This window comes from Ochotona curzoniae, unplaced genomic scaffold, assembly GCF_017591425.1.
Source record: "Ochotona curzoniae isolate NIBS_2020 unplaced genomic scaffold, NIBS_Ocur_1.0 scaffold_4763, whole genome shotgun sequence".
NCBI lineage: Eukaryota > Metazoa > Chordata > Mammalia > Lagomorpha > Ochotonidae > Ochotona > Ochotona curzoniae.
The window spans coordinates 5059650-5085144 of NW_024467123.1; the positions used below are offsets into that span (position 1 = coordinate 5059650).

Below are 25495 nucleotides of genomic sequence, written 5' to 3' on the forward strand. Positions count from 1 at the left end.
CATTTATGTATGCCTATGTGTAAGCTGTGTTAGCATGGGTTTGCATAAGTGTGTGTCCATGTGTGAGCTGAGTACCTGTGTGTATGCTGGCATGGGTGTGCATGTGTGTGCCCACGTGTGAGCTGAGTGTCTGTGTGTGTCAGCATGAGTGTGCATATGTGTGTATGTTTAAGCTGAGTGCCTGTGTACATGAATGTGTTAACATGGGTTTGCATCCAAGTGTGTCCATGTGTGTGCTGGTGTGTCAGCATGAGTGTGTCAGCATGGATGCTCATGTGTGTGTGACCAAGTGTGAGTGGAGTGATGGTGTCAGTGTGTCAGCATGTATGTGCATGTGTGTATACCCATGTGTGAGCTAAGTACTCACTGGTGTGCATATTAACATGGGTGTGCATATGTGTGCCCATGTGTGAGCTGGTGTGCTGATGTGTGTATGTGAGTGAGTCAGAATGAATGTGCATGCATTGTGCCCATGTGTGAATTGAGAGCTGGTGTGAGTGTGTCAACATGTGTGTGCACACATGGACCAGCAATTATCCCTCCATGTCTACGGCTTCTAGAGCTGAAGATTCAAGCCGCAGGAGGAAGAAACATTTGGGAGAATGGTTGCCTCTGTACTGGACATGTGCAGACTTGTTTTTTTGCCATGAATCCCCGGACAATACAGTGAAATGATTCTCTGCAGAGGGATGATGTGGCATGAGGCTTTGTGTGTGATCTGGAAAGGATTTGAATTCTAGTGGGGGATGTATGCAGCCCCACGTAGACATCAGATAGGGCCTTGAGCATATGTGGACACTGATAACTGATGGGGGGTTCTGGGAACAGTCCACCTAGATGGGATGACTCATGTGGTCATAACAGGTGTGGATGTGTGTGTGTTTTGTGAACAGTGACACGCGTGAGTATTTCACAGCCATTGTCCCAGGAAAGCACGCAGTCCTGATCTGTAGCATTTGCCCATTGCTATGATGTGAACCCTATTGTTGTGGCTACCTTTGAGTGATGTGGTATTGCTGGATATGGGATTGGGGGAAGACAGAACATGTACTTTACATTTTGTATCCAAGCCATAGATATGATTCCCTCAAGGGCATGGATGGCAGTAGAATGTAGCCAGAGAAGTAGGAAGTGATGAGACTAGCATCTTGATCAGCTTTGTTTGTAATATAATTTATTGAATTACAGGTTGAGATAATTTAATTCACAGTGTCTGGGTTTAATAACTGGCTTGCAAAACTCCTCACAATTGAACGGTCTGCTCTCAGAGGTGGCCCAGGCTGGCCTTGAGCACACTGTGTGTGAATGAGAGCAGGTGAGCGTGTGAACCTGTGGAAGTGTGTGTGTGTGGGGGGGTGGGGCAAGGCTAAGTACAGTTGTCTGGCTTCACATCCAGCATGGGGTTCTTCCAGGCTGAGTCCTCCGTTCCCTCTCTCCTTTCCCTGGCCCTGGCAGGTGTAACTTAGTCCGCCATTGCTCTGCATCCTGCTCACTTTCCTTCTCTGCAGCCAGGGGTGCTTCTTGTTCCGCCTCTGCCACACAACCTTCCCCACCTCCCCACCTCCCCACCCCAGCAGCTCTTTCTGCAGCAACAGGGAGACTGAGGCAATACATTGAGGGATCGCCACCTCCAGCCCCTTTGCTGGCATGTGCCGAGCAGGGGGCTTCTGCTCTTGTTCCTTCCTAGTGCTCACCATTCTTCCAGAGAAGAAAGAATTCTGCCTGGCCCTGCTGTTGTTTTGCCTCTCTACCAACGGTGAAGCCACCCAGCCTGGCACTCATTTGACCTTGGCCAGTGGGAGCCTTCATGATGCCCTTGAGTTTGGGTAGGGTGGGGGCTTCCTGCAGAGGCCAGGACTAATTGGAGAGGCTGATGGTGCAGGGCAGCATCCTTGTGGGCCCAGGGTGCCACAGCTTGGCCTGGAATGGCCTCTTCCAAGACAGGCTCCAAAGGAAACAAATGAAAGCTGAGTAAATATCAAAGAGTCACTATGCAAATGACATGTCTAAGTTAAGGACACTTATGTGGTCAGTGGAAAGCTGTGAAGACAGAGCCGCCTGTGCCAGGGCTGGTGAGAAAGGCAGGGGACTGAGGGGTGGGGATGGCACTGGAGAGGGAGGCCTGTTTTCATGGGCCTGTCCTGTGCCCTGAGCTCCCTCTTCAGGTTCTTCCTACCATGATTCCATTTGCTGCTGCTGTCTCTCTGCCCATTTAACAGAGGTAACAACTGAGGTGCAGATTCTTTTAAGGGTATGCCAGAGCGAGTGGCCCAGCCCATTTTCATGGGTCAGGCTCAGAGGCCAGGTTCTCTTTCTACCTGGGCACCATGGCCCTGCCAAGAAAGGACCTGTGTCAGGCCCGACACAGCCCTGCCATGCAGGGCCCTGAGGCCCAGAGTGGGTTCCAGGGCTCACCAGCTGCACAGCTGGAACTGGCTGCCAGATATCCTTTCTTTTAATTCATCATGGGTTGCAGTGCTTGGGGTCACAGGTCCTAATGTCAAGTGACTGGTAGGCCATCGTTGCACCACTGACACCCAGAAATGCCACAGGAGAGCCATCTTCCCAGGGGTACACAGCAGGCTCTGCACCTGCTCCCCACGAAGCACCAATTGTGGTGCTGTGTTGGACTTTGGCCCTGCTGTGACCTTTGGCCCTGCTGTCCCTTGGGTTAGGGGTGCTTCCCTCCCACTGTTGTACATGCAGCAAATGCCTCTGCGGGCTGTGGGCTCCAGGGCCCCTCTGCTGCGCCATCCTCTCTCAGAACTACTTGGGGCAGCAGCTCCTTCCCTGGCATGGCCCTCTGTTTCTAGCATGCCTTCTGTGCTTACAGCTGTCTGTGAGGTATGGAGCTGCTTGGCAGTGGAACCAGTGCCTGATCCATTTCTCTGGCATTCACCATAGGGAATGGCCTTGTTGCGGGCCAGAGACGGGCTAGGACAAGCATGAGGGAGGAAGGTGGTTGGGGCTAGTCCAGTAGCCCTGTCCTAGGGAGGGTTTAGGTACAGGGAGTATACAGAGCCCCCAGCATATAGCTGGGAGCTCAGGAGAGCCTGCTGCATGGGGAGGTGACAGCCCCATGGCAGGGCCCTGGCAGATCAGCAGGGGTGGCACCCAGCCCAATGTTCTGATGTTGCAGCCAAGTCAGTCCAGGTGGTACTATTGCAAGTGTGTGTGTGTGTGTGTGTATGATTTATTTGTTTATTGGAAAAGCAGGATTACACATAGACACACACAAATACACATGCACACAGATCTTCCATCTGCTGGTTCACCCCTCACATGGTCAAAATTGCTTGGGCTGGGCCAAGCAGCAGTCAGAAGTCTAGAACTCCATCTGGTTCTCCCATGTTGGTGGCAAGGGCCTAGACACTGAGACCATTTTCCATTGCTGTCCCAGGTGCAGAGCTGGATTGGAAGTAGAGCAGGTGGGACTTGAACCGGTGCCCATATGGGAGCACTGTAGATGGTAGCTTAACTAACTGTGCCACAGTGTTGGCCCAGGACTACTGTGTTTTCTTTCTTTCTCTCTCTCTCTCTTAGCATGTGCTATTTTTTTAAATAAAGATTTATCTATTTTTATTGCAAAGTCAGATATATAGAGAGAAGGAGAGGCAGAGAGGAAGATCTTCTGTCCAATGGTTCACTCCCCAAGTGACTGCAATGGCTGGTGCTGCGCCCATCTGAAGCTGGGGAGGAACCTCTTCCAGGTCTCCCATGCGGGTGCAGGGTCCCAAGGCTTTGGGCCATCCTCACCTGCTTTCCCAGGCCACAAACAGGGAGCTGGGCGGGAAGTGGAGCTGCCGGGACTAGAACTGGCTTCCATATGGGATCCCGACGGGTTCAAGGTGAGGACTTTAGCCGCTAGGCCACGCTGCCGGGCCCAGCATGTGCTGTTTTTCAGAGTGAAGATTTATAGAACTAATGAAGACACCACATTTCACCATGTAACGTCTGTTGTTAATACTGATTGCAAATTAACAGGTGGTAATGGCATGTGTCACATTTGCATTCGCTCACCGTTCTTCAAATCTGGATCCAGCACTTGCACTTGGTCAGGGTGCCATGCAGCCTGTCTCTGGAACGTTGTGTGCCTGCATCCCAGCTCTGTGCTGAGCCAGGGACTTGCCGGTAAAATGGGTATAACCTAGACATCCTCTAGGTGCCTGGCTCGGGTGAGGTGCGGCAGCCACGTACTTTCTCTTGGCTTCTGTACATGGTTGTGTGTGTGCACCTGCCTGCTTCCCACCCCATCCCAGGGACCTCTGACCTGCTGCAGAATGTGGGCATGACACTAGGGTGGACGCCCTGGGTGTGAGCATCTGTCCTGCCTTCCACTGGCTGCCTGAGCTTGGCTGGGACTTGATTGCATTCGTGAAGAATTAAATGTGAGAGTAGGTGCAAACTGTTTAGCACAGTGCCTGACTCAAGGTCATACCTTGCTCAGTCTGTGCAGTGTCCTGAGGGTGGCTTTAACTAACAGTACCTGACACCTGAGCTGCTCCAATTCTGGTGCTCAATCCAAGGTGAGTGCCCAGGATCCCTCTTCCCGGGTCATATGTGTTTGGCTTTTCTTCAGAGGTGGACAGTTGAAGATGCCGAGCTTTCATCTTCTCTAAGGACACCAGACCCATCACATTGAGTGCCAATTCCTAATACCCTCTGGGACGGGGCTCCAGCATAGGGAAATGCTAGGGGAGAAGCAGGTGTGGACCAGAGCGGGTGCAGTCATGATTTTTCCGACGTTGCTTTAGAGTTGCTGTACAGCGAGGTCATCTGGCTACACAGACCTTGGCTTTGGGAGTGTTTGAAAATCCAGACGTGGCTGCTGGGATTAGACGCTCGTTGCTTCCCTTGATTGGCATGGGGATCTTAACATTAGATGAAAGTCTGGGAGAGCAGACAGAACTGCTGCCGGCGACACATTGTGTGAGTGGTTCCTCTGTCTCTTGGTGGTGGAGGCACTCATCTTCTCTCTGGCCCTCAGTTTTCTCATCCGAGCAGTGGGCTTTCACAGGCTGTGTGGAAGAGATTAAGTCAGGTGTGCGAGCATCCGGCAGCAAGGGGATAGGAGAGCCCTGGCTCCCTAAGCCTGCAGGGTCCTGGGAAGCTTCAGAGGACTGAAGGGCAGTGGGATTAATGGCTGAATGGCAGCCTACAGTGGGCGTGCTCAGAGGAGGCCTCATCCCACAAACCCTCAGGAACCTGGGCGTGTCATAGAGACTTTTTGAGAAATGCCATGCTGATTCCTCCTCTGGAGAAGACAGCCTCCAAAGCTGCAGGATCTCAAAGACCATCCTTGCCGACCAGTCACGGAGGAAGAGTTGCTAACATTGGTATCTACCTCGTAAGTGAAAATTGATGGGGACGTCAGACCTTATTTGTGAAAATTCGGCTAGTCATGAGCGTATTATGGATTCTTTGAAAAGGTGATCTCACATACTCCGCGGAAGGGATTTGCAAATCAAAGGGACTATTTATTGCAGTGGGAATAAGGGACCTGCCAGATTGGGGAAGAAAAAAACAGTACCGGAGAAGCCTGATATTTGAACATGAAGACAGTAGCAGATACACACTGCTGAATTTTATCCAAATACTGGAACCCAAATTGGAACAGAAGTTGGTGAAGAATTATTTTATAAACCCATTTTCATCATAACATGTGTAAAATGCAAATCTTGATCATTATGCAAATTACTTACTTGGTGTAATTTACTTAATTCAAAGCACTTAATGCAGCGTGGTGTGTTTTTTCCAAAGTGCCGGAGTAGACGTTTATTTTAAATTGTTTTTAATCTCCATCTTCCAGCCTGATTATTTAAAAATGTTTCTTCCCCTTGTATTTTGTTGTACTTTTGCATTTTTATTCAGAAAAGAATGGAGGCTGGTGAGCAGTGGGACAGTGTTCTAACCCGTGCTGTCCTGCATTGCCAGAGTCCTGGTGGGGGGTGTGGGTAGGGCTTACATTGGGACCGCCCTGTCATCCCTGTGTGCGTGTGTGTGTGTGTGTGTGTGTGTGTGTGAACACACTACGGAAACGGAAGCATACCTCCCTCTGATCTGCCCTCCTGTGGCCTTGGTGCGTGGTGCTGAAGCATGTTCCAGAAGAAGGTGCCTGGCTGGCTGCTGCTGGCTCTCTGAGGGCGAGTTGCTTTGGATGCTAGGCCTGCTTCGGCAGCCACTCTGTGATCCCAGAAGAGAGAGCTGACCCTTTTAGCCCTCTATTGTGTCCCGGGATTGTGTACTAGCACCTCCCTCCATGATGAGCCTCTGGAACAAGAGAGCTGATTTGCTCCAGTGGGAGCTCTCGCCGGGGGGCGTTCCCGGTGCTGATGAGAGGCTGGAAGGGGAGCCGGCAGCCTCCCGCCCACCGCTGTACCAGCTGTCCCCTGCCCCTGCTCTCCAGGCTCACCAGATTCCTCAGAGAAGGCCTTGAGCGCTGCTTGGCAAATGAACAAGTCTGCAAAGGGCAGACGTGTGCAGGATCACTTGGGGAGTGAGAGGTTTTCAGCCCTCACCTGAGTTCCTTCTGTGTTCCCACCCCTGGTTGGGGAAGGGTGGCGTGGCCACTTCTGCATTTCCCTAAGATCTGCATCCCAAGTCATTACAGAGGAGGGTGTTTGGCTTTTTTTTTCCCCCAATGCATCAAAGTTTCATTTGTAATGAATGGCAGATTTTAAACTAGATGTATATTGTGGAATGGCTTAAGCCGAACTATTTAATAACATCTGTGACATTGTGACTTTGAGGTCATGACCATGTGTGTGCGTGTGTATGTTCAGAACACTTAAAATCTACTCCTCCGAGCCATTTTAAAATACACAGTGCATTGTTATCAGCTGTAATCACATTTGTACAGTAGATGATTCGTCTTATTCTTACCCTCTAACTGAAGTTTTATGCATTTAATCAACATCTCTACAACCCACCCAGCTCCCAGCCCCTAATAACTGCCATGTCATTATTTCTTTTTAAAACTATTTTATTTGATATTTTAGAGATAAAATATTTGGTGTTTATATTATAGTCAGTGGCTTAATGGTCCACTAAATAAGGAGTTCAACAAATAAAAAGTAAGACCGTAGCTGAGTAGCAAAACAGGTAAAGGCTAGAAACATTAATTACATGAAAAGATGTTCAACTTCATCCTATGAAGTAAACTTTGAAACAGTCACAAAGATGCAGCAGATTGAGCATTTCTGTGGGCACTGGTTCGAGCCCTGGTTGCCTCTATTCTTCTTCTTCTTTTTTAAGATTTATTTTTGTTAGAAAGTCAGATATATGAGAGGAGGAGATACAGAGTGGAAGATCTTCCATCTGCTGATTTACTCCTCAAGTGGCCACAATGACCAGAGCTGAGCCAATCCGAAGCCAGGAGCCAGGAGCTTTTTCCAGGTCTCCCACATGGGTACAAGGGTCCTAAGATTTTGGGCTGTCCTTGGCTGCTTTCCAGGGGCACAAGCAGGGATCTGGAAGGGACGTGGGGCTTCCGGGATACAAACTGGCGCCCATATTGGATCTTGGCGTGTGCAAGGTGAAGAATTTAGCCATTAGGCCATCATGCTGGGCCTGGTTTGTTCCCTTCTTAGCCAGTGCCTTTTTAATGAGCCTGGGAAAGCAGTGGAGCATCTCCAATGCTTGGGCCCTGTACTGACATGGGAAACCCAGAGGGCACTACAGACTCCTGGCTTTGGTCTGACCCAGTCCTGGCCATTGTGGCCATTTAGAGATAATCCAACAGATGAAAGATCTCTCTCTGCCTCCCATTCCCTGTAAGTCTCCCTTTCAAACAAATAGTCACAAAAATCATTAAAACTATGATAGTCTACAATTCTTATCAATTTGTTTAACACAAGGTTTGACAAAACACTGTATTTGTAGGCACAACTGATACACAGGTATTTCTTGCAGTGTTTGTCTATGTCTGGCCTGTTTTACTTAATGTCCTCCAAGGTCCATTTGTGTTACTGCACATGTCAGAATTTACTTCTTTTTAAAAGCTGAGCATAGCATTGAATGTATCTACCACGTTTTCTTTATCTGTTCCGCCATTGATGGATACCTAGATTGATTCTGTATCTTTTATTTTTTTTAAAGATTTACTTATTTGCATGAAATAAGAGATGGCCAATGACAGGGAAAGACAAAGTAATGTCTTTCATCCACTGCTTCACTACCCAAATGGCTTTCAACGGCTTGAGCTGGGACAGGCTGAAGCCAAGAAACAGGAATTCCACCTGGGTCTCTCACATGTGTGGCATGGGCCCAAGCAACATAGGCCATCTTCTGCTGCTTTCCCAGGTGTGTTAGGGATCTGGATGGGAAGTGGAGCAGCTGGGACTTGAATTGGCGCCCATATGGGATGTCAGCATTGCAGGAGGTGCCTTAACCCACCATATCACCAAGCTGGCCCTTGAATGTTGTGAATAGTGTTGCACAAAATGTGAGTGTGCTTATGCGTTTTATTATCAGAGTATAGCAAGGCCAACAGATCAGTTGACTAATATTAAAGAGATATTTTCCTTTATTTCTAATTTAAAATTAAAAAAAAAACCTTTTATTTTATTTGAAAGACTGAGAGACACAGACAGACAAAGTGAGATCTGCCATCTTATGGTTCACTTCCCAGATGCCTATCATGGCCAGAACTGGGCAGGTCAACCCACCACTGACAATCAAGTGCAGCTGCAGGGAGGAGAGCAGAGGGCCATGGCCATGATGGCCTGGGTAGGGGAGGTGATGGCAGCCATGCTCTGCACTTCTGCTCCCCCGAGCAAGGGAAGCCCTGGACTAGGAGCTGGCACCTGCCGTGGGTTCCAATGCTCCTTTGGCTCTCAGATTCTTCTCCTTGGAGCCTTGGCTGCTCAGCTACAGATCTGGGATGTAACTTGCTTACTGCCATTTTCGTGATGATCTGAGGAACTTGGTTTCTAGGGGAACCACCTGCCCCTTGGAGGCCCAGGGAGTCAATTCCTGATGGTGTGTGGGGAGGGCGAAGTATATGAAAAGTATATGAAAAGTATATAACTATGTGGCCGAGATTGAAGCTGGAGCACTTGTGCTCCAGTCCAGCCATGGCCTCAGCCTGGCTCTTGGTACAGGCACTGCTATGGCCCAGATATACTGGTTGGGAGGAACCCAAGATCTCTGTCCACTGAGTCAGACAGAAGAGTGTGCCAGGGAGCAGAAAAGTGTCCTCCTCCCCAAGCCCCTGGGCCTGGACCAGGCTTCCTGTACACAGACAAGCTAAACAAAGAGCATGCAACACCTGACACCTGCCCCAGCACATGGGCCCCACCTGCAGTGCCCTGGGGGTCCAGAGCAGCCACAGAGTCTCCACCAGCCTGCATGGGATGCTGCAGCTCTGTGAGTGAATGAATTCCTTCTTTCTAATTTGTGAACCAACACATAATAACTAAAGTTTTAATGGGGTACATTGTATTGTCTTGATACACTGTAAAATAATCAAATCGGGGGACAAGTCCCTCACCTCATTCAGTATTACTTTATGTTGAGAACATTCAACATTTTCTCTAGGGGCCAGTGTTGTGGCATAGTGGGTATAGCCCGCTGTAGTGCTGGCATTCTAAATGGATGCCAGACAGAGTTCTGGCTACTCCACTTCTTATCAAGCTCCATGTTAATAATGGGAAAACAGTGGGGGATGGTGTTCCAAGTCCTTGGGGCCCTGTACCCATGTGGGAAACCTGGAAGAAACTCTTGGCTTTGGATTGGCTCAGATCTGGTGCCTGTGGTCCTATGGGGAGTGAACCAGTGGATGGAATATTTCTCTGTCTCTCCTTCTTTTTGTAAATCTGTTTTTCCAATAAAAATAAGTATTTTTTTTTTCAATAAGCCTGAGTGGTGTCATTAGGGATATCCCACGCTCAGCTCCACTGGCCTTGCTTGGGCGAAGTGCTTGTTCTCTGTGGCAAGCCACATGGTGTAGGGCTGCTGTTGAGATGCTGGTCTTGTTACAAAGAAAAACCTGTTACCCTCAGTTCCAGCAAGAGATTCTTCTGGACTCCAGGCTCCTTCTGGGGAACACCTTCCTGGGTCGTGTATTCCAACAGGGTCTGTCTCTTGGGTGGAGTTTAGAGGACAGCTTTGGGGTGTCTGCTCACCCCTGAACCAAGCAGGCTGTGAGCTTTCAACTGGACTTGTGCGAGTTACCCACTGGCACAGGCAAGGGGAAGGATACTGCATCCAGAGATACCAGGTCCTCAAAGCAAAAATCTGAGCCTCAGACTGGGGCATATGACACAGGCTGTTCCAACACAGGTTGAGGGCAGGGAAGGACTAGAGATGAGATGTCCTGGGTCAGCTCTGGTTGGCGTGGCCAACGATTTCTGCTTGCCATTGATGCACAAGAAGCCACAGCTAGGTGTGCACAGGGAACTGGAGGGATCTGAGGACAGAGCCAGATACCCCTAGACCCAAAGACTGCAGCTTTTTTTTTGCTGGTCAGGGTCTGCCTGGGTGGGGGAATATTGCCTGGCCTGCAGGGTCTTATATCAGCACTATTTCCTTCTCCTCCTCTTCCTCCCTCAGATATTCGTGGGCTCCAGAGCTTCCTGGATCAGGCCTCACGGCTGGGCCTTGATGTGTCCTTGCAGAAGGTGGACAAGAATGTCAGCCACGTGTTCAGCAGCCTCTTCACTACCATGAAGACAGAGGAGCTGAACCGCTACCGGGACACGCTGCGCCGCGCCATCCTGCTGCTTAGTCCACAGGGTGCCCACTCCTTCATCAACGAGGTAGGTCGTGGTGGTGATGGTGGTGGTGGTGGCAAAGCCTGCAATTGCAGGAGTCTCAGGCCCAGGGCCATGAGGGTGGCTCTGCTCAGCTTGTATGTGGCTGGAGATCATGTGAGGATCTGTGGTGTGGAGCCCCATAGTACACCACCATGTGGAGCAAAGTGCACAGCATATGTTGGCTCCCAATTGGCCTGCAACAGGTGGCTGAAGCTCTGCTTGGGTTCTGAAAAGCTGGTGAGGTGCCTGCTTGCAAGCCTCTTGCCAGAATTTTGGAGGCAACCCTAAGGCTGTTGCATTCCCTTTGCTTCTCCCTTTTGTTTGTTGACAGTGGTTTAGTCTCTAGGAACAAAGTGTGCAGCCTCTGCAGGGTGGGTGTGGTTACCCTGGCATTCGTTGGCATCTTGATGTGGTACCTTCTGCATATCACTCATTGGAGCCTTGTGCTGGCTTACTTCTTCGGTGCTTGGGCTAAACAGTATGTGTCTCCTCTAAAAACACATTTTAGCAGAGGTTTGGACCTTCTGATGGAGTTAGGGCTTGCTGGTTTAGTGCCAAAAAATCCAATCCATTCATCTGAGAAAAGTGAGAAGGATCCAGGCCCAAATGGACTGGCTACTGGGCACTGGCCTTAGTGGTCTAATGGCAGAGAGGTGAGGAGCGGATGTTGGATGGGGCCTCTTGGGAAGTGGCACATCTGGGAGCAGGATTGAACTGAACAGGTCACAGGGCAGTTGGGTGCCCTGTGCAGTTTCTCTGTACAGCCCCAGTCACCTTGCTGGTCCTCTCTCTGATTGGAAGTGACTTGAAAACAAAAGCAGAACACTGCCGATTCCAGCTGATGTCATTTGCTTGCTTGTTCTGCCTTTTCCCTCTAATCAAGTATTACTCAGAATGCTGCCTCATGCATCAGGAAACCAGCACGAAGTCTACTGCTTGAGGACTGAAAACTCAAAATGTTTAATTTGGATGCTATTGGCGGGCAGCCCTGGCGTGCATGGCTAATGAGGCCCGGGTCACACTAGTGGTCAGCTGGGCTGAATGGGCCTATCGACTGGTGGCATTTGCACCAGAATGTTTTCCTGTCTGGAGCAGTTCCGGCCCAGTAATGGGTGGCTTGGGGTTAACAGCTTGCATGCGTCCAGTGTTTCTTGGAATGTCCCCTACCTTGTATCTCTGGCGCTGGACCACCTGCCTCCTTCCTTCCCATCCTCTTTTCTCAGCCACCATTCTGCTGTAGAGCCTTGGAGTGGAAATAGTATTGGCTTTGGAGTTAAACAGATTTAGGGTCAAATTCCAGCTCCCTCTTTCACAGTGTGACCTTGGGCTGTTGGCTTTACCTCCCAGCCTCATTTTCCTATTGTGTAAGGAAGGCATGGAAGTAAAGGCAGTGGTGATAGATGATGCGGTCCTCAGATTGTCTAGAAGCATCTGCTCCTGTTTCTGTCCATGTTGGTGTGTTTCCCTTCTGGATGAATCCAGTTCTTTTTTGTTCTAGGCCCTGCAAGGATGGAACACAAGGCCAAGACTAGCCTCAAGATCTTACTTTCATGTAGTTGATCATTCAAGTTCCTGTGATGTTGGGATTGCTGTGTAGCTTTGGCAGGTTGCCTTTTTCAAGCCCCCATGCTGTGTTTGCTGAACCTTGCATTCTTGAGTGTTTGGGGATTTCCACAGGGGCCACTCTGAGTGCCAGGCAAGAGTGACAAGGCCCTGGAAGTGGTGACAGGAGAGTTAGGGCAAAGATGGCATTTGGACTACAGGCATGGGGGCAACTGTGCCTGCTTTTGCCTTTAGCTTCTGTAATACCAGAGTCTTGGCCTCCGGTCCCAGGTGGGGCTTGAGGGGAGCACTTGTTTCTGAGTGCCCACTGTGGGCCTGGTACTTTGAATGCATTCATTCATCCTCACACATTACCAGTGAAGAAAGCAAAGACTGACACTGAATGACTTGCTTAATCATGCCAGTAACTACTAAGAGATGGAACAAGATACATGTCCAGCTTCTGCCCAACCCAGAACTCCTGTCTCCACGCTGTGACAATTACATGCTGGTTTCGTGAGGGAGAATGTGGGTCAACTGCCTCTGGCCAGGGTCTGGCAGAGGTTTGGATGCTTACGCTTGTGGAATTTTAGTGCTTCTGTGAAGCATGGTGGGTTATGGAACCCGGACCCTGGAGGTGAACACAATCTGTCCAGTTGGCTAGCCCAGCAGGTCCCCCAAGAGACTCTCAGGAGTGCTAACCCTGCACAGAGCCTTTGTCGCTGCCTGGAGGCAATGCTTTGGGTTTGTGGAGCAGATGGACCCAACTTTCCGTTTGTTCTGACAAGGACAGGTGATGTTCACAAGGGCAGTCCCCTGCCAGCCATGCCCTGAATTTTCTGAAACTTAGAATGCTGTTATGGAGAGGTAATGGCCTCAGCCCCACTGCCGTCGATGTCTAGTCAGTGTCACATCTGATTGGGGAGGTAGGGGTGGGGTAGATTAGATGTTCTGCTGTCAGTGTGGGAGGTGTGGCCTTCTCAGCTATAAATTCCCCCCTCCCCCCTTCTTCACTCATGACTCTTACCCAATAGGATGGAGAGAGGAAAGTAGGCCTCCTGGAATCTTATGTTTTACAGAACGTGAATCTGTTGCTAAGGCTGGTGCTTTCCTGTCATTGGTATTTGACACAAATGTGGCAGCCTGTGACCCATCTGGATGGAAGGGTGATGCATTAGGAACTGCTTCTCTGGATAGTAAGCCTGTTTGTTAAGGGTTGTTCTTGGCCTGGTGGCAGTAGCACATGACACCATTGACCTGCTTTGCAAGGGGCCATAATGGCTGAGTGCAGCAGGATGTCCTGAATGAGGAGACTCTGGGACTAGGTCTATAGGGATAGACTTGTCCTAGTCTAGACGTCTGGATGGGTTGGCCACGGAGGTCTGGAGCGCCTCAACATGTTCAGGGACTTGGGTGTCATCAGGTTGCAGCAGTGCTTGTGCAGGGCAGGCAGTCGGTAGAGGTGAGGCTGTGAAGTCAGGAGGATCAACACTGTAGTTGGGGTGGGGAACCTGAACTTTAGGATTGATTTGTTCTTGAAGTCCTTTTCAGGGATTTAGAGGTTAATAGCTTACAGATTTTATACCTTTAGGTTCTTATTCTTCTCTAGGCCAGGTTTAATAGGAAGATCTCCACACCACAGTCTGGGTTCTTCTCAGCTCCTTCCATTTATTCATCAGTGTGTTATCTGCTCACCATCTGACCATTTGTCCATCCATCCATCCATCATGTGCATCATTTGTCCATCTATCCAAATCCATCTATTCATCCATCTATCATCCGTCATCCATCCATCCATCCACATGTTTGTCATCTGTCTATCATCTGTTCATCCAGTCATTGCCCAACAAATGCAAACTGGGTGGCTCCTATGGATCTGGAACGATATCAACTACTGAATGCAAGTGTATGACGGTGCCTCCTCCCTGATATCAGCCACACATTGAAGGTTGTGGTCATTCACAGTGGCTGCAGTCTTGTTGGGCCTTCCCACTAGCCAGTAGAGCAGTCTTGCTCCGCTGTTCTGGGTCTGACATTGTTCTGTGTGTGGGCATTGTGGAGGCTCCAGGATGCTGTCCTTTCACCTTTCCTTCCTCTTCCCTGGGTCTCTGTCTCTGGATGTATGTAGGTCTCCTTCTTTCCTTTTTTTTTTTCACCTCTGTTTCTTCCTCTCCCTGCCCATCTATTTTGTTTCAATGAACATAAAAGAGCAGGAAAGTTAAACTATTTTAAACCATTTATTTACACTATGGAGAATTTTTGCTAGTTGCTCATAGCTCATGGAGAAATAAATGTAACCTCCTCATTCTAGGTTTCTAGGCATTTTGCATCTCTGTGTGTCCTGCAGATATTGGACAATCTGTCCCAGTTGCCAAAATGTACCATGCTCAGGATCAGGGACTTCTAGGAAGTCATCGTCTTATCTTCTGAGAGCAGCAGGCCTGGTCCAAGGTGCAGCAGAGAGAGTAAGTGAATGGGTGGTTTATGTTTCTCACTTCTCAGAAGGACTGTACATAAAGCTGCTGGTTTGATTGGTTGGTTAAATCAAGTGTCTGTGCCTTGCTTGTCTTTTTTGCAGTTGAGTCAGTCCTAGGTCAGCTCTCAGAAGGGAGTTGGTCTTTCAAGCCTGTCTTGGACCTGGGTGGGTCAGTATATCCAGGCCTGGGCTGCTCCTGCTGATGGAAATTACTGACCCACCTGTAGTCCTGAGTTGAGGACCTCTGGGCACAGAGAGATGACCTTATGGGGTGAGAAGTATTGGTGGTAAGCAGATGTTCAGGCAGGGAGGAGAGACTGGGCATAGGCATTTGTGTGTGTGTGTACACATGGACATGCATGGACATGTTTACACAGGCTGATCCAAGGATGCAACCAATAGCTATATACACTTACACAAAATAGTCCCTTACACTATCATAGCCCACTGGGTACACACACACACACACACACCCTGCTCGTCCACCTGAAAGCTAGGATGCCGACAATACTGGTGGCAGAATGGTTTGTGGAAGGTGTTGTGATGCTTGGAAGGAAGTGGCAGTTACCAAATAGCAGATAAGTGCAGCAGGTGGCATTTCCCTTTGCAGTGACACTGATTCCAGCGATGTCTTCTGGAATAAGGATGGCAGGTAGATAAACAAAGATGGCTGGGCTGTTGTTGGGAGAGCTTCCCACCCAGCTGTTAGACTGGGTGTCTCCTTTGACTTAGATGGACCGAAGATGGAAGGGGTCACTACCCACACTCCCATCCTAGATGACCCTCTCAGGCATGGCGTGTGGCTGGGGCCAGTTTCACTGTGAACAGAACACTGCCTTCAAGTCAGTGGTTTGTCAGAGTTTGTGGTAGTAAGTGAACACTCCCGCTATTGGAATAAAAAGACTGTTTCCTTTCATACTTTTATAGCACAGGTAATTAAAATCAGCACGGTGTTCATTGTCCCACATGATACATGCAAATATTTCTCACTCTGACACAGTAAATCTCCAGCAGACGACTTTATCACTCAGGGCTAAGATAATTCTGTGCTATTTAAGTATCATTTACCAGAGTATTTTAAATTACTAATTAATTATAAAAGATTAATTTTAAATAATGACTTGCATTTGCATTTAATTATATCCTCTGTTTACAGATTTGTAGCCTTAGCATTTTAGCAAAAAGTGTTTCGAGCCAGAAAAATCAGTATTTTTTTCGCTTAGAAATTCTTAGAAATGAGCTCACGAGGTAGACATTTTCTGGAGTTGATTCTAGTGGAGTTGGAGCTCAGTGGCTGTGGTGGGAGGTAGCCAGAACTCAGGGCTTGGGATAGGGAAGAAAGCAGAGAGCAGTCTTCTTAAAGTCCGTGTTTGGTGATGCTACAAAACTTTTGTCACCTCCCTCTGTTCCCACAGTGCAGCTCACCTTTCCCAGCCTCTTCCCATGTTAATGAAGCTGCCATGGCTTCTGTACTGGGTGCTGGTTTCTGATGCCCCAGCCTCTCTCTGTGACAGCAGCATTGCATCCCACAGGGCCTGCACCATCCTCACGGTAACCCCCAGAGTTGTCGCCTTGCTAGAGCCAACCCAGCACCCATGGTCTGTGTGTGGCTCTCTGTGGCTATCCCCACCCTCTGGAACCTGCCTGAATCAAGGGCAGAAATTGGGGCAACACCTCTGCGAGTTACCTGTGCATGTCCTGTGCATGATGGGTAGAGATGGACCAAGGAGCGCTGGACTTCCACCCCCACTCAAACCTTGCCTAGACCCTCACCACGTGGGGACAGACTAACTATACTCTAAGTGCTCGAGCCAAATAGGGGCATTGGAAACAATTCAAGGTCTAATTTTTTGGCTATGCCAAAGGATCGGCGAAGCGATCATCAAGGAAAAGCATCTACATGTCCTCATTTTCCGTCCCGTCTTGAGTTAGGCCAACCCATTGATCATGCTCAGGGATGCTCAGGGCCTTATACCCAGTGTCTGAGCAGACTCAGAGTGAGATCATGGACTTGAGCGCAGGCGTGAGGACACCTGTCATTAAATAGTCCCTCCCTGAGGGAATCTCTGTGGCTTATTAGCAGATAGCCCCAAAGGCTGGGGGGTGGTGGGTGGCATCAGAAATAACCATTTACAAAGGGAAGTCGCCTGCAGCAGCCAAAATGATTCAGTTAACCTTTGTAACACTGGGGTCCCCAGGGGCAGTCCCCTTTGCGGGGCTCCCCTGGGTTGGTGAGTCAACCTGCTTGTGGATGAAAAAGCTGGACTGACAGCCTTGTCGGGGGTGTTGGAGAGGTGGAAGTGAGGAGAGGTTATTATACATCATGGATTCCTCTTAGGGAAGCTCTCTGGACCACAGAGTCCATGTATGATGTCATCCTCTGCATGTGGTATCCCCTGAACTGAGCTCTTGCTTGCTGCTGGCTGGATCATGGTCTCATTCACCTGTCCTGTGTACCCCACATAGCCATCAGCTTGGAGGAGAGAGGCCCCTGTAGCAGCTGGCTAGTGGAGGGTGACAAACTGCCCTGAAGGTCAGTGTCGCCAAACAGTAAGCATCTGTTATTACCGTGAATCAGCAGTCCTGCCTGGGTCACACTTGGCTGGTCTGGCTGGGGAAGATGGTGGCTGATCAGACGGGAGTTGAGATGACCAGACCGTACATCTCTCAGAATATCTGACAAGGGGCCAGCATTGTGACACAGAATGTTAAGCCTCTTCTTGTGACACAGGCATCCCATGTCTGAGTGCCAGTTTGAGTCCTGGCTGCTCTGCTTCCCATCTGCCAATGTGCCTGAGAAAGCAGCTGATGATGGTCCAAGTGCTTGGTCCCCTGCCACCCACGTGGGAGCTTCCCCCCAGGCTTTTGGCTTCATCCTAGCCTAGTCCTGGCTGCTGGGGTCATTTGGGTAGTGAGCCAGTGGATGATCAGTTCCACCCCAACTTTCAAATAAATATCTGTTTGAGTTGACCCTGCTGCTTCGGGGTAGGAGGTAGGCATTGCAAAGCACCAGGCAAGCCCGCTCCTGTGCCTGGCTGGGCGTCTATCTGACCTTAGGTCCCCACCTGCACATGGAGTTACTGGCACCTGACTCACCAGGTTGCTCTGCATGTATCACGTGAAGGTGTTATGGGGTGCAGACCCTTTTGCCCTCTCCTAGTGCCTTCCGTGGCATCGGACACCCCTAAGCTGGGCTGGAGAAGGACACTAGCAGGTCTCCACCAATGTATTGGATATCATGAGTGTGGAGAGATGTGAAACATCTTGCAGGATTCGGAGTCAGCACAGCATTCTTTGCGGTATGGGCTGACAGCATTCACTGCCAGGAGACCAGCAGCTGGCTTATGTGGGCCATGCTCACCTGTTTGTGTCAACGCATGCATGCACAGGAGTATGGGGCTGCCAGGAGTGTACTGAGAGGGTCAGTGCCTTCGGCGTAAGCAAGCAGGCTCTGCCTCTGTTGTGGCGCCATCTTGCAGAGCCTGTTGACTGACAGGTCTGTGGACTGGGATCTTAATGCCATTCCAGAGGATTGCAGTTGGAATTAACATGACCTAAAGCTCGAGATTAGGCCCTGTACAGGGCTGATGCCACCATAGAGTCAGGATCTGAGGGTCAGGGCTCAGAAAAGGGGAGTTGGAAATGGCTTGACCTGTACTATGTCTGTAGGGAGGGAATTTGCAAAAGAGGATGCAGTGCTGTCTACCCTTGATCAGCCTAGCTGTCCTGGAAGCTTGGTGTGTTTCTCTGGTACTTCCCAAAGAGAACTTGATCGAGTTCCTGGAGATGGAGGATGAGTCTTAGTGCCTCCTGGACTTCAAGTGTTGGCTGTTCACCTGTGGGTCTTGCTCTGGAGCAGACTGGAAGCCCTCAGAGTGCTCCTGTTTGGGCTGTCACTGGCCCAGCCGAGCAGGCATGGCTGCTGGTGTCTCAGGATGGCCAGTCTTAGGGTTGACAGGAGAGAGGACACTTGTTGCTATCTTCTATCTGCAGAATGACTTCCACATGAGAAGACATTTCTCTGGGCCATCACAAGACAGAATGGACTCCATCTCTGGACCTACTGCACTGAGTGCTTTGGGAGAGAAGAACATGGTCTCTGCCTCTGCAGAGATGCCCAGCTAAACCAGGAGGGAAAACTTGCCCTTAGAAACTGTCATGCATTCAGCAGCTGTCTAGCTGCTGAAACCAGGTGGGAAGGGCCTGTGTGCCTGCCAGTGTCTCCTTCTCATGCAATCCTGGCATCTCCAGCAATCCCTCTGGGACACCGTCTCTACTGGGGGCTTTTGTAGACAATCAGAGGATGAGAAAAGAATGACTACAGCCACCGTTTGAAGTGACAACTCAGTACAACACATCAAAAAGCCCAGAACAACTAGGCAGTAATACAAAGGTGTGAGGCAAGTGGGCTGCAGGGAGAGCCAGGAGCATAGCAGCTAGGCACCTGATGTGTACACTTCCATCCCTGAGGGCAGCAGTCCGTCCTCCCTGCCTCGCAGTAGTCCCACGAGAAGCTCTGATGTGGTCCTTGCTTCTTGTGTCTCAAGAGGAGCCAGAAAGCTGGACTTTTCTGGGAAATCTATTAATATTGTTTTTGAAATTTTGGCAAATGATTGCCAGTTTTTTTTAAAAAAGAAATCTCCTCATTGGCTTTGTCTGCCTGGCATGGTTCATGTGGCAGGGTTTACAGAGTGTCAATTGACAATGTCTGGTCTGGTGACTGAAGAAGTGTCTTAGGGACGTGCAGAGAATGAAGTGAGTCCTTTCTCCTCTCCCAGGTCATCCTCAGTAAGAGTTACCACTCATCCTTTGCACAGTGGTTCCAAGAACTCCTCTTTTCCCCCTTAAATCCTCAAGGCACCTACCCCATTTACTAGGTGTCCACATTTCCCTTGACCTTGGTAGGCAATTCCAAGACCTTGCTAGTCTGCCATAGGATCCTCCCTCTTTGTTCATAAAGTTTCTGTCCCTACTCTCCATTGTAGCTCCAAGTCTACACTGAATTCTTAGTCATCTCTTTCAGCTATTGCAGGCACTTTTGTTTGCTCTTTTATCTCTGTTATTGTGGCATTGCTTTCGCCCTAGACCACATGCTGGACAGGAAGCTTTCTGTTCATTGCTCTTGTATCTTGCTTCCTTTCAGCTTCGGGACACACTGACTCTGTTGTGAGGGGGTGAGAAGAACTTTGGCTTGTCTGGTCTTTAATGTGGAAAGTTACTTCCCTGTTTGGGGTCTTGGGGCGAAGGGTACAAGGGGCTTGCCATTGGCAGTAAAGTAGAAGCCACAGTGCTATGTCCAAAGGTCAGAGTTTCGTCTTCTAGTCCCTAACGCAGGTACGAAGGGCTCAACATTTTACTGCCTGGGCTTAGTTTTCCTGAATACATAGCTCCTTTGCAAGCTTTCTCCTTCATTGTGTCCCAGAATGCAGAGAACACCCAGAGTCACCAAGTGCATCAGCCAAACCTTGGAGGCATTGCCCTGTTCTCTATCTTACCCAGTTATTCCTCCAGAACCCTGGTCTACAAGTCACATCAGCTTCTGCTCTGGGCTGTTTAGTTCCATTGGTGACTGCAGGTGACTGTCTTGACTGTCTGGACCTCAGTTTGCCTAGCTTGAAATGGACTGAATATTAATTATGCAGCTCGTAAAGCTTAGGCCCTATTCTAGTCCCCAAGGATGCAAAGGGACTGAGGTAAGATCCCTGAAAAGTGGCAGGATTCTAGTGCAGGTGTGGGCTCGATTCTGAACACAAATAAATGAATAATACAGCAGTAATTCCAATAGCAGTAACTTCTGTGGAAACAAATATAGCCAAGTAAGAAGAGAGAGGTTAGGAGGAGGCATCCTTTGAGCGGGATGGTCAGAGATGGTGACACAAACGAGGAGGCACTGGCAGGCTGGAAGGATTTGGTGGGGCCTATTAAACAAGATCCCAAGGCACAGAAATTCCATTAGCCATGATACCAAGTGTAGAGGTTCTGAGGCTGGGATGAGCTCATCACCTCAGAGGACCAGCAAGGACAAGGGTGTCCCTGATGCAGGGGGAGTCAGGGTAAGAGTGGTGGCAGGCGGAATGTTGGGGAGGCATCCCAGGTTGGGAAAGGCTATTATAGGTTTTTGAACTTGGTTTCACTCTTATGGGAAGTTGCAGGAGGTTTCTAAATGAGTGGGGGCTAGGTGTGGAAAGGGACTAGGCTGAAGGTATTGTGTCTGCTGTTCTCTGTGATTTTGGGGTGAGGGTGGAGACTGCTAAGGAGGTAGTAATTTATGGTTACCAGTTCACAGAGGGTCTCTGTGTGTGGAGCTGACAATGGCTCCCCTGAGGAGGCACTTTGCCCTCTCTGCTGAGCAGAACTCAAGGCCCTGGATGGGCAGCTGCCCAGCCTGGCAGCCTTACCCTGGGATCCCTCCACTTAGGCTGCCTCGTGGGTCTGTGGCATGGGGAATCAAACTGGGCATGGCTGAGCAAGTTCTTGGTGTGAACTCAGCTTCCGGAAGCCAACTGTAAGGAGCCAATGTCAATCCAGAGAGCTCTGTATGTGGCTGATTTGCATGCACCTGTCTGCTCCATGGGCCTTGCTTACACCAGGCCAAGGAGAACTGCCCTCATAGTTCATTTTCACTCTTGTCTGCAGCAGGGAATTCAGGCAAGGAGAGAACAACAAATCCTTGCTTAACAGGACTTTTCTTGGTCTGCTGATGAGAATCAGGCAGGTTACCAAGCCCAGTGCTGGCCTCTCTGTTCCCAGGGCTTCTGTTTGCACTTGGGCCAGCAGGTAGATAGACCTGCACTGCCATTGTATATGTGTGTGTGCAAGTGTGAGTGTGCACGTGCAGGTATGTGACCCATAGGGGCAGAGTTTGCTTATATATTGTACTTTTGTCCACATGCTCCACACTGACCCTTTGAACCCCTCTGTAACAGACTTGCTGGTGTAGTTGGAGTTAGTGATGGAGTACTGCATCTCATCTCCCACCCTGTGCTACTCCCTGTTATGTCCCCTTCACTCAGTGTCACTGTGGGTTCCAGGCTATGGCCCTGTGGCTGCAGCTATGACCTCTGTTTCTTGGGTTTGGCCTTCAGTTTGCTGTATAGGACAGGGTCTCAAATAGGTTCTTCTCCCCTCTGCTGTGATCTGGTAGATGCCAATCCTCATCTCTGAGCCCCCAGGCATCCATGGAATTGAGACAAGGGAGTGGGCAGGTCTGATAGTGGTGCCGGATCATTGCCCTGCTCGACTCATTACTCATGCAACTGCCTGGTGCCTCCCAGGCTTTCTAGAGCCTTTCCTACTTAGTCTGTGTCCCCTGGCTCTACTGCCCTGGAGCCTGGTCTCTGAACTTGATCATTGCCCAGGCCGTTAGGAGGAAGGTACTACGGGCTGCAGATGAAGGCAGCATTTCCAGACTGGGCTCCTGCACCAGGGAGAGGCTGTGTGTTTCTCTCACAGTGATGACATATGTCTTACTGGTATCGTTGCCTGTCCCTGCAGATGGGAAGCAAACTCTTCTCTGAGTCATGAATTTCTCTAAGGGAATACACAGCAAATGATCCTGCCTCTCTTCCAGGGTCAGACCGGGGAAGGGGTGCTGTGGTCTTGGTGAGGGAAACAGGAAAAGCTGGGTTTCAAGTTATGCAGCTGCACAGACTCTTCAAACCTGAAATTGCTTGTAAGTTAGAGAGCAGGGCTGGGGTGAAGTGGAAAGGTGACAGTGTGGGGAAGTGTCTGGCCTTGGGATGGTGATTAGTGAGTGACTATGTTTCTCCCTTCAAGGCCCAGGGTACCCTCGAGCCTGCCACTCTATATCCAAAGCCTGCCTGCTGTTACTGCTCCCATTTCCTGCATGCAAACTATGAGACCCTGCAGGTTTCTTCTTGTAATTTACATTTATGACCTGAAAGTCTTCAGCAAAATATTCCTAAAGCAACCCAGAGCTGACTTAGGGGGAGAGGAGTCACAGAGAGTATGAGCATGCCCAGCCTTAGAGTTATCCATTTGGGGTAAGAATGCAGGCACTATCCATTGGGCTGCTGATCACTGGCAAGTCTTAAAACTGCTCCAAACTTCCGCTTTCTCATTTGTAAGGTGGGCATACTGGCAGGACCACATGTAGGGATGTGGTGAGAGTTCAGTAGGACAGTGCTCTTGAAGTGCCGAACTCAATTCCTGGTAGAGAGTGAGTTCTTGGTGAACGTCCCCGGTATTAATGAAGCCATGGCACTGATTGTGATGCTGAAGGTGATGATGATGGTGGTGTTCACTACGACGCTGCTGATAATATTGATGTTGTTGATGATGGTGACAGCGATGTTGGTGACGATGGTAATGGTGATGCTGATGGTAGTGATAATGATAACAACAATAGTGATGATGATGGATGATAATGTTGACAGTATTCATACAGCGTCTGCTTTGCATCAGAACCACTTTTCTTTTGGGATCCCTTTGTCTTAATAAGCATGGGTGATCCAGAGGTCTCAGTCCTAGAATCTGAAGCATGCTTTTACTTCACTTCTGGATTTGAGGAGGATGGGAGTGAGGGAGGAAAGGGGGTTCCTTGCTGTGTGAGGTCAACAGGACCTGGAGGATCCCAGCCTCGGTGGTTGTGGGTTGTGAGTGAACGTGTCAGGGAGATGTCGGAGGCAGGAACACTAGCACATTGGAGGCTGAGCAGTCTGCTCTGTCCTCCCAGCAGGACCACAGGAAGCTGATATCAGGCTTGTTGCTGGAAGAAGAATTTGAGAGCTGATTGTTCACTGCAGTGGCTCTGATTTGTCGTCTTTGTTCTTGTTATTTATTGTATGATAATCCCCAAGCTCAGTGGCTTGGGAAAACAAAAAGTAGTCCTTACCTCTCTTGGATCTTCCTTGAGTCAACAGTTTGATCTCAGATGGGAGGTTGGGGTTTTGGGTCTGCCTTGTAATTCAGCCAGGACACGGAGAAGTGATGATCTTGAAGAAACTGGAGTGTGTGTCAGTTATCTTTGCATCACTATAACTAAAATCGCTGAGAGGGACTTCCTAGAAGGGAGAGAGATTTGTTTCAGCTTACTGTATGGACATTCACAGTCCAAGGTCAAGTTGCTCCATTCATCTGGCATTTGATGGGGAAGGTAGAGAATGGAACTCACTTGGAGGTAAGATACTCTGGAGGGCCAGGAAGCAGGGAGACACAGGCAATACACTCTGCCAAATTTTCCAAGAGCACATTCCTCAGTGACCCACGACTTTCCATCATGTCTACCTTCCATACACCACCATTATTACATCAAGTCTCTATTCTTAATCCATCACCCATTAACTTGGGGTGTAACACTTTGGACTTGAAAAAATGTTTGAGTCTGGGGAGATACATTGTGGACTAGCTGTAATATTGGGAAATCTTGTTTTAGTCTCTTTGAATATGCTAGTTTAGATTTGCTCTCAGAATGATGGCTTGAGGGAGATGGGTTTTCTTATGTGTCCACTTAGGACTCTGCAGTGACTGACTGAGCAAGCCAAGCGGACATTTGAGCCTGTCTTTCCCAGAGTTCTGGCCAGATCCACAGATGATAGAATGGGCTACGGTAGAAGCAGTATGTTGTGCATTTGGCATTCACACTTGATAACCATTGATAATGCTAACAGTTTGAAAATGAAGGTAATGTGATATCTTTTTTTTGTTGTTGTTCAGACACAGAATGAAATTGCAATATTTCTTTGGTAACAGTGCCAAAGCAAGAATTGTGACATGACTGGAGAAGAGGATGCGGTAGATCGGTGGAAGCCCAGGCCTGGGATCTTCTTGAGCCACAGGAAGCTCAGCATCCCCTTCCTAGCTTGCCTGCACTGCCTTTACCTAGTTTTAGCTTCTTGGAGGTGCTTTACTCCTTGTTGCTCTCATTTCTTGTTATGGGGAAGAGGTGGAGCTCATGAGGGAGACCTCCCAAGGGATCTGGACAGATCCCTAGAGCCAGATGTGGCTGTCCAACCTAGGACATATGAGAGGCAGCTTATGCCAGAGTCAGGTGTGCTGGAAGTGCAGCCTCAAGCTGGTGAGGAGGCACAGTGCTTAGAGGATGGTGGCAGCTGGCAAACCAGATGTTCTACTTGGCACCACTTCCCCCGTGACAAAGCCATTTCTCATCAAAACCTGGTATTTCTAAGCCTGGTGATCACAGAGTTGGAAAATAGTTATGTTGAAGGTGATATTTAATATTTATGTCCAAATTGGCAATACCTTGACATTAATTATCTTGTTATAATTAAATCTAGCAACCCATTATATTGTCATATAATGGAATGTGGTTATATAGGACTCTAGTGGGGATAATGGAGATCTGAAGAGTAGAGTCTGTTATTTAAAGCCCAAGAAGAAAAGACCTGGACTTTTGGCCGTGCTTTTTCTTTTGTTTTTTTTTTTTTAATTTTTCCATAATTTATTTTTAAAATGATCTTAGTTGATTAGGATACAAAGGGTCAAGGGCTACTGGAAAGTGGGTAATACCATTGTTTCCACACTAATATCATCCCCCCCCCCCCCTGTATCTGGGGTCAGGGGAGAAACAAAGGGAAAAGCCCCACCCAGTCTCCCACCCATCCTAGGTTCCCAAGTGTGAGGCATGTTCCGAGAGTCCTGCTCAAGCAGTTTTGATAGTTCAACAGTTCTGAATTGCTGCCAATTCCGCGATTCCAATCACGATGAAAACCTATTCAGAATCCACTGGCTGACATAGTTTCTT

General features: G+C 49.1%; 1 protein-coding gene across 1 annotated transcript in view; it reads left to right on the forward strand.

Moving 5' to 3' along the window:
* The window catches only part of GRID1 (glutamate ionotropic receptor delta type subunit 1), a 650606-nt gene that overhangs the window by 177267 nt on the left and 447844 nt on the right, over positions 1-25495 (forward strand). Inside the window, exon 4 of the mRNA XM_040970332.1 lies at positions 10552-10757. Within this exon, the coding sequence (XP_040826266.1) occupies positions 10552-10757 (206 nt within the window). The remainder of the gene's footprint in view (positions 1-10551; positions 10758-25495) is intronic.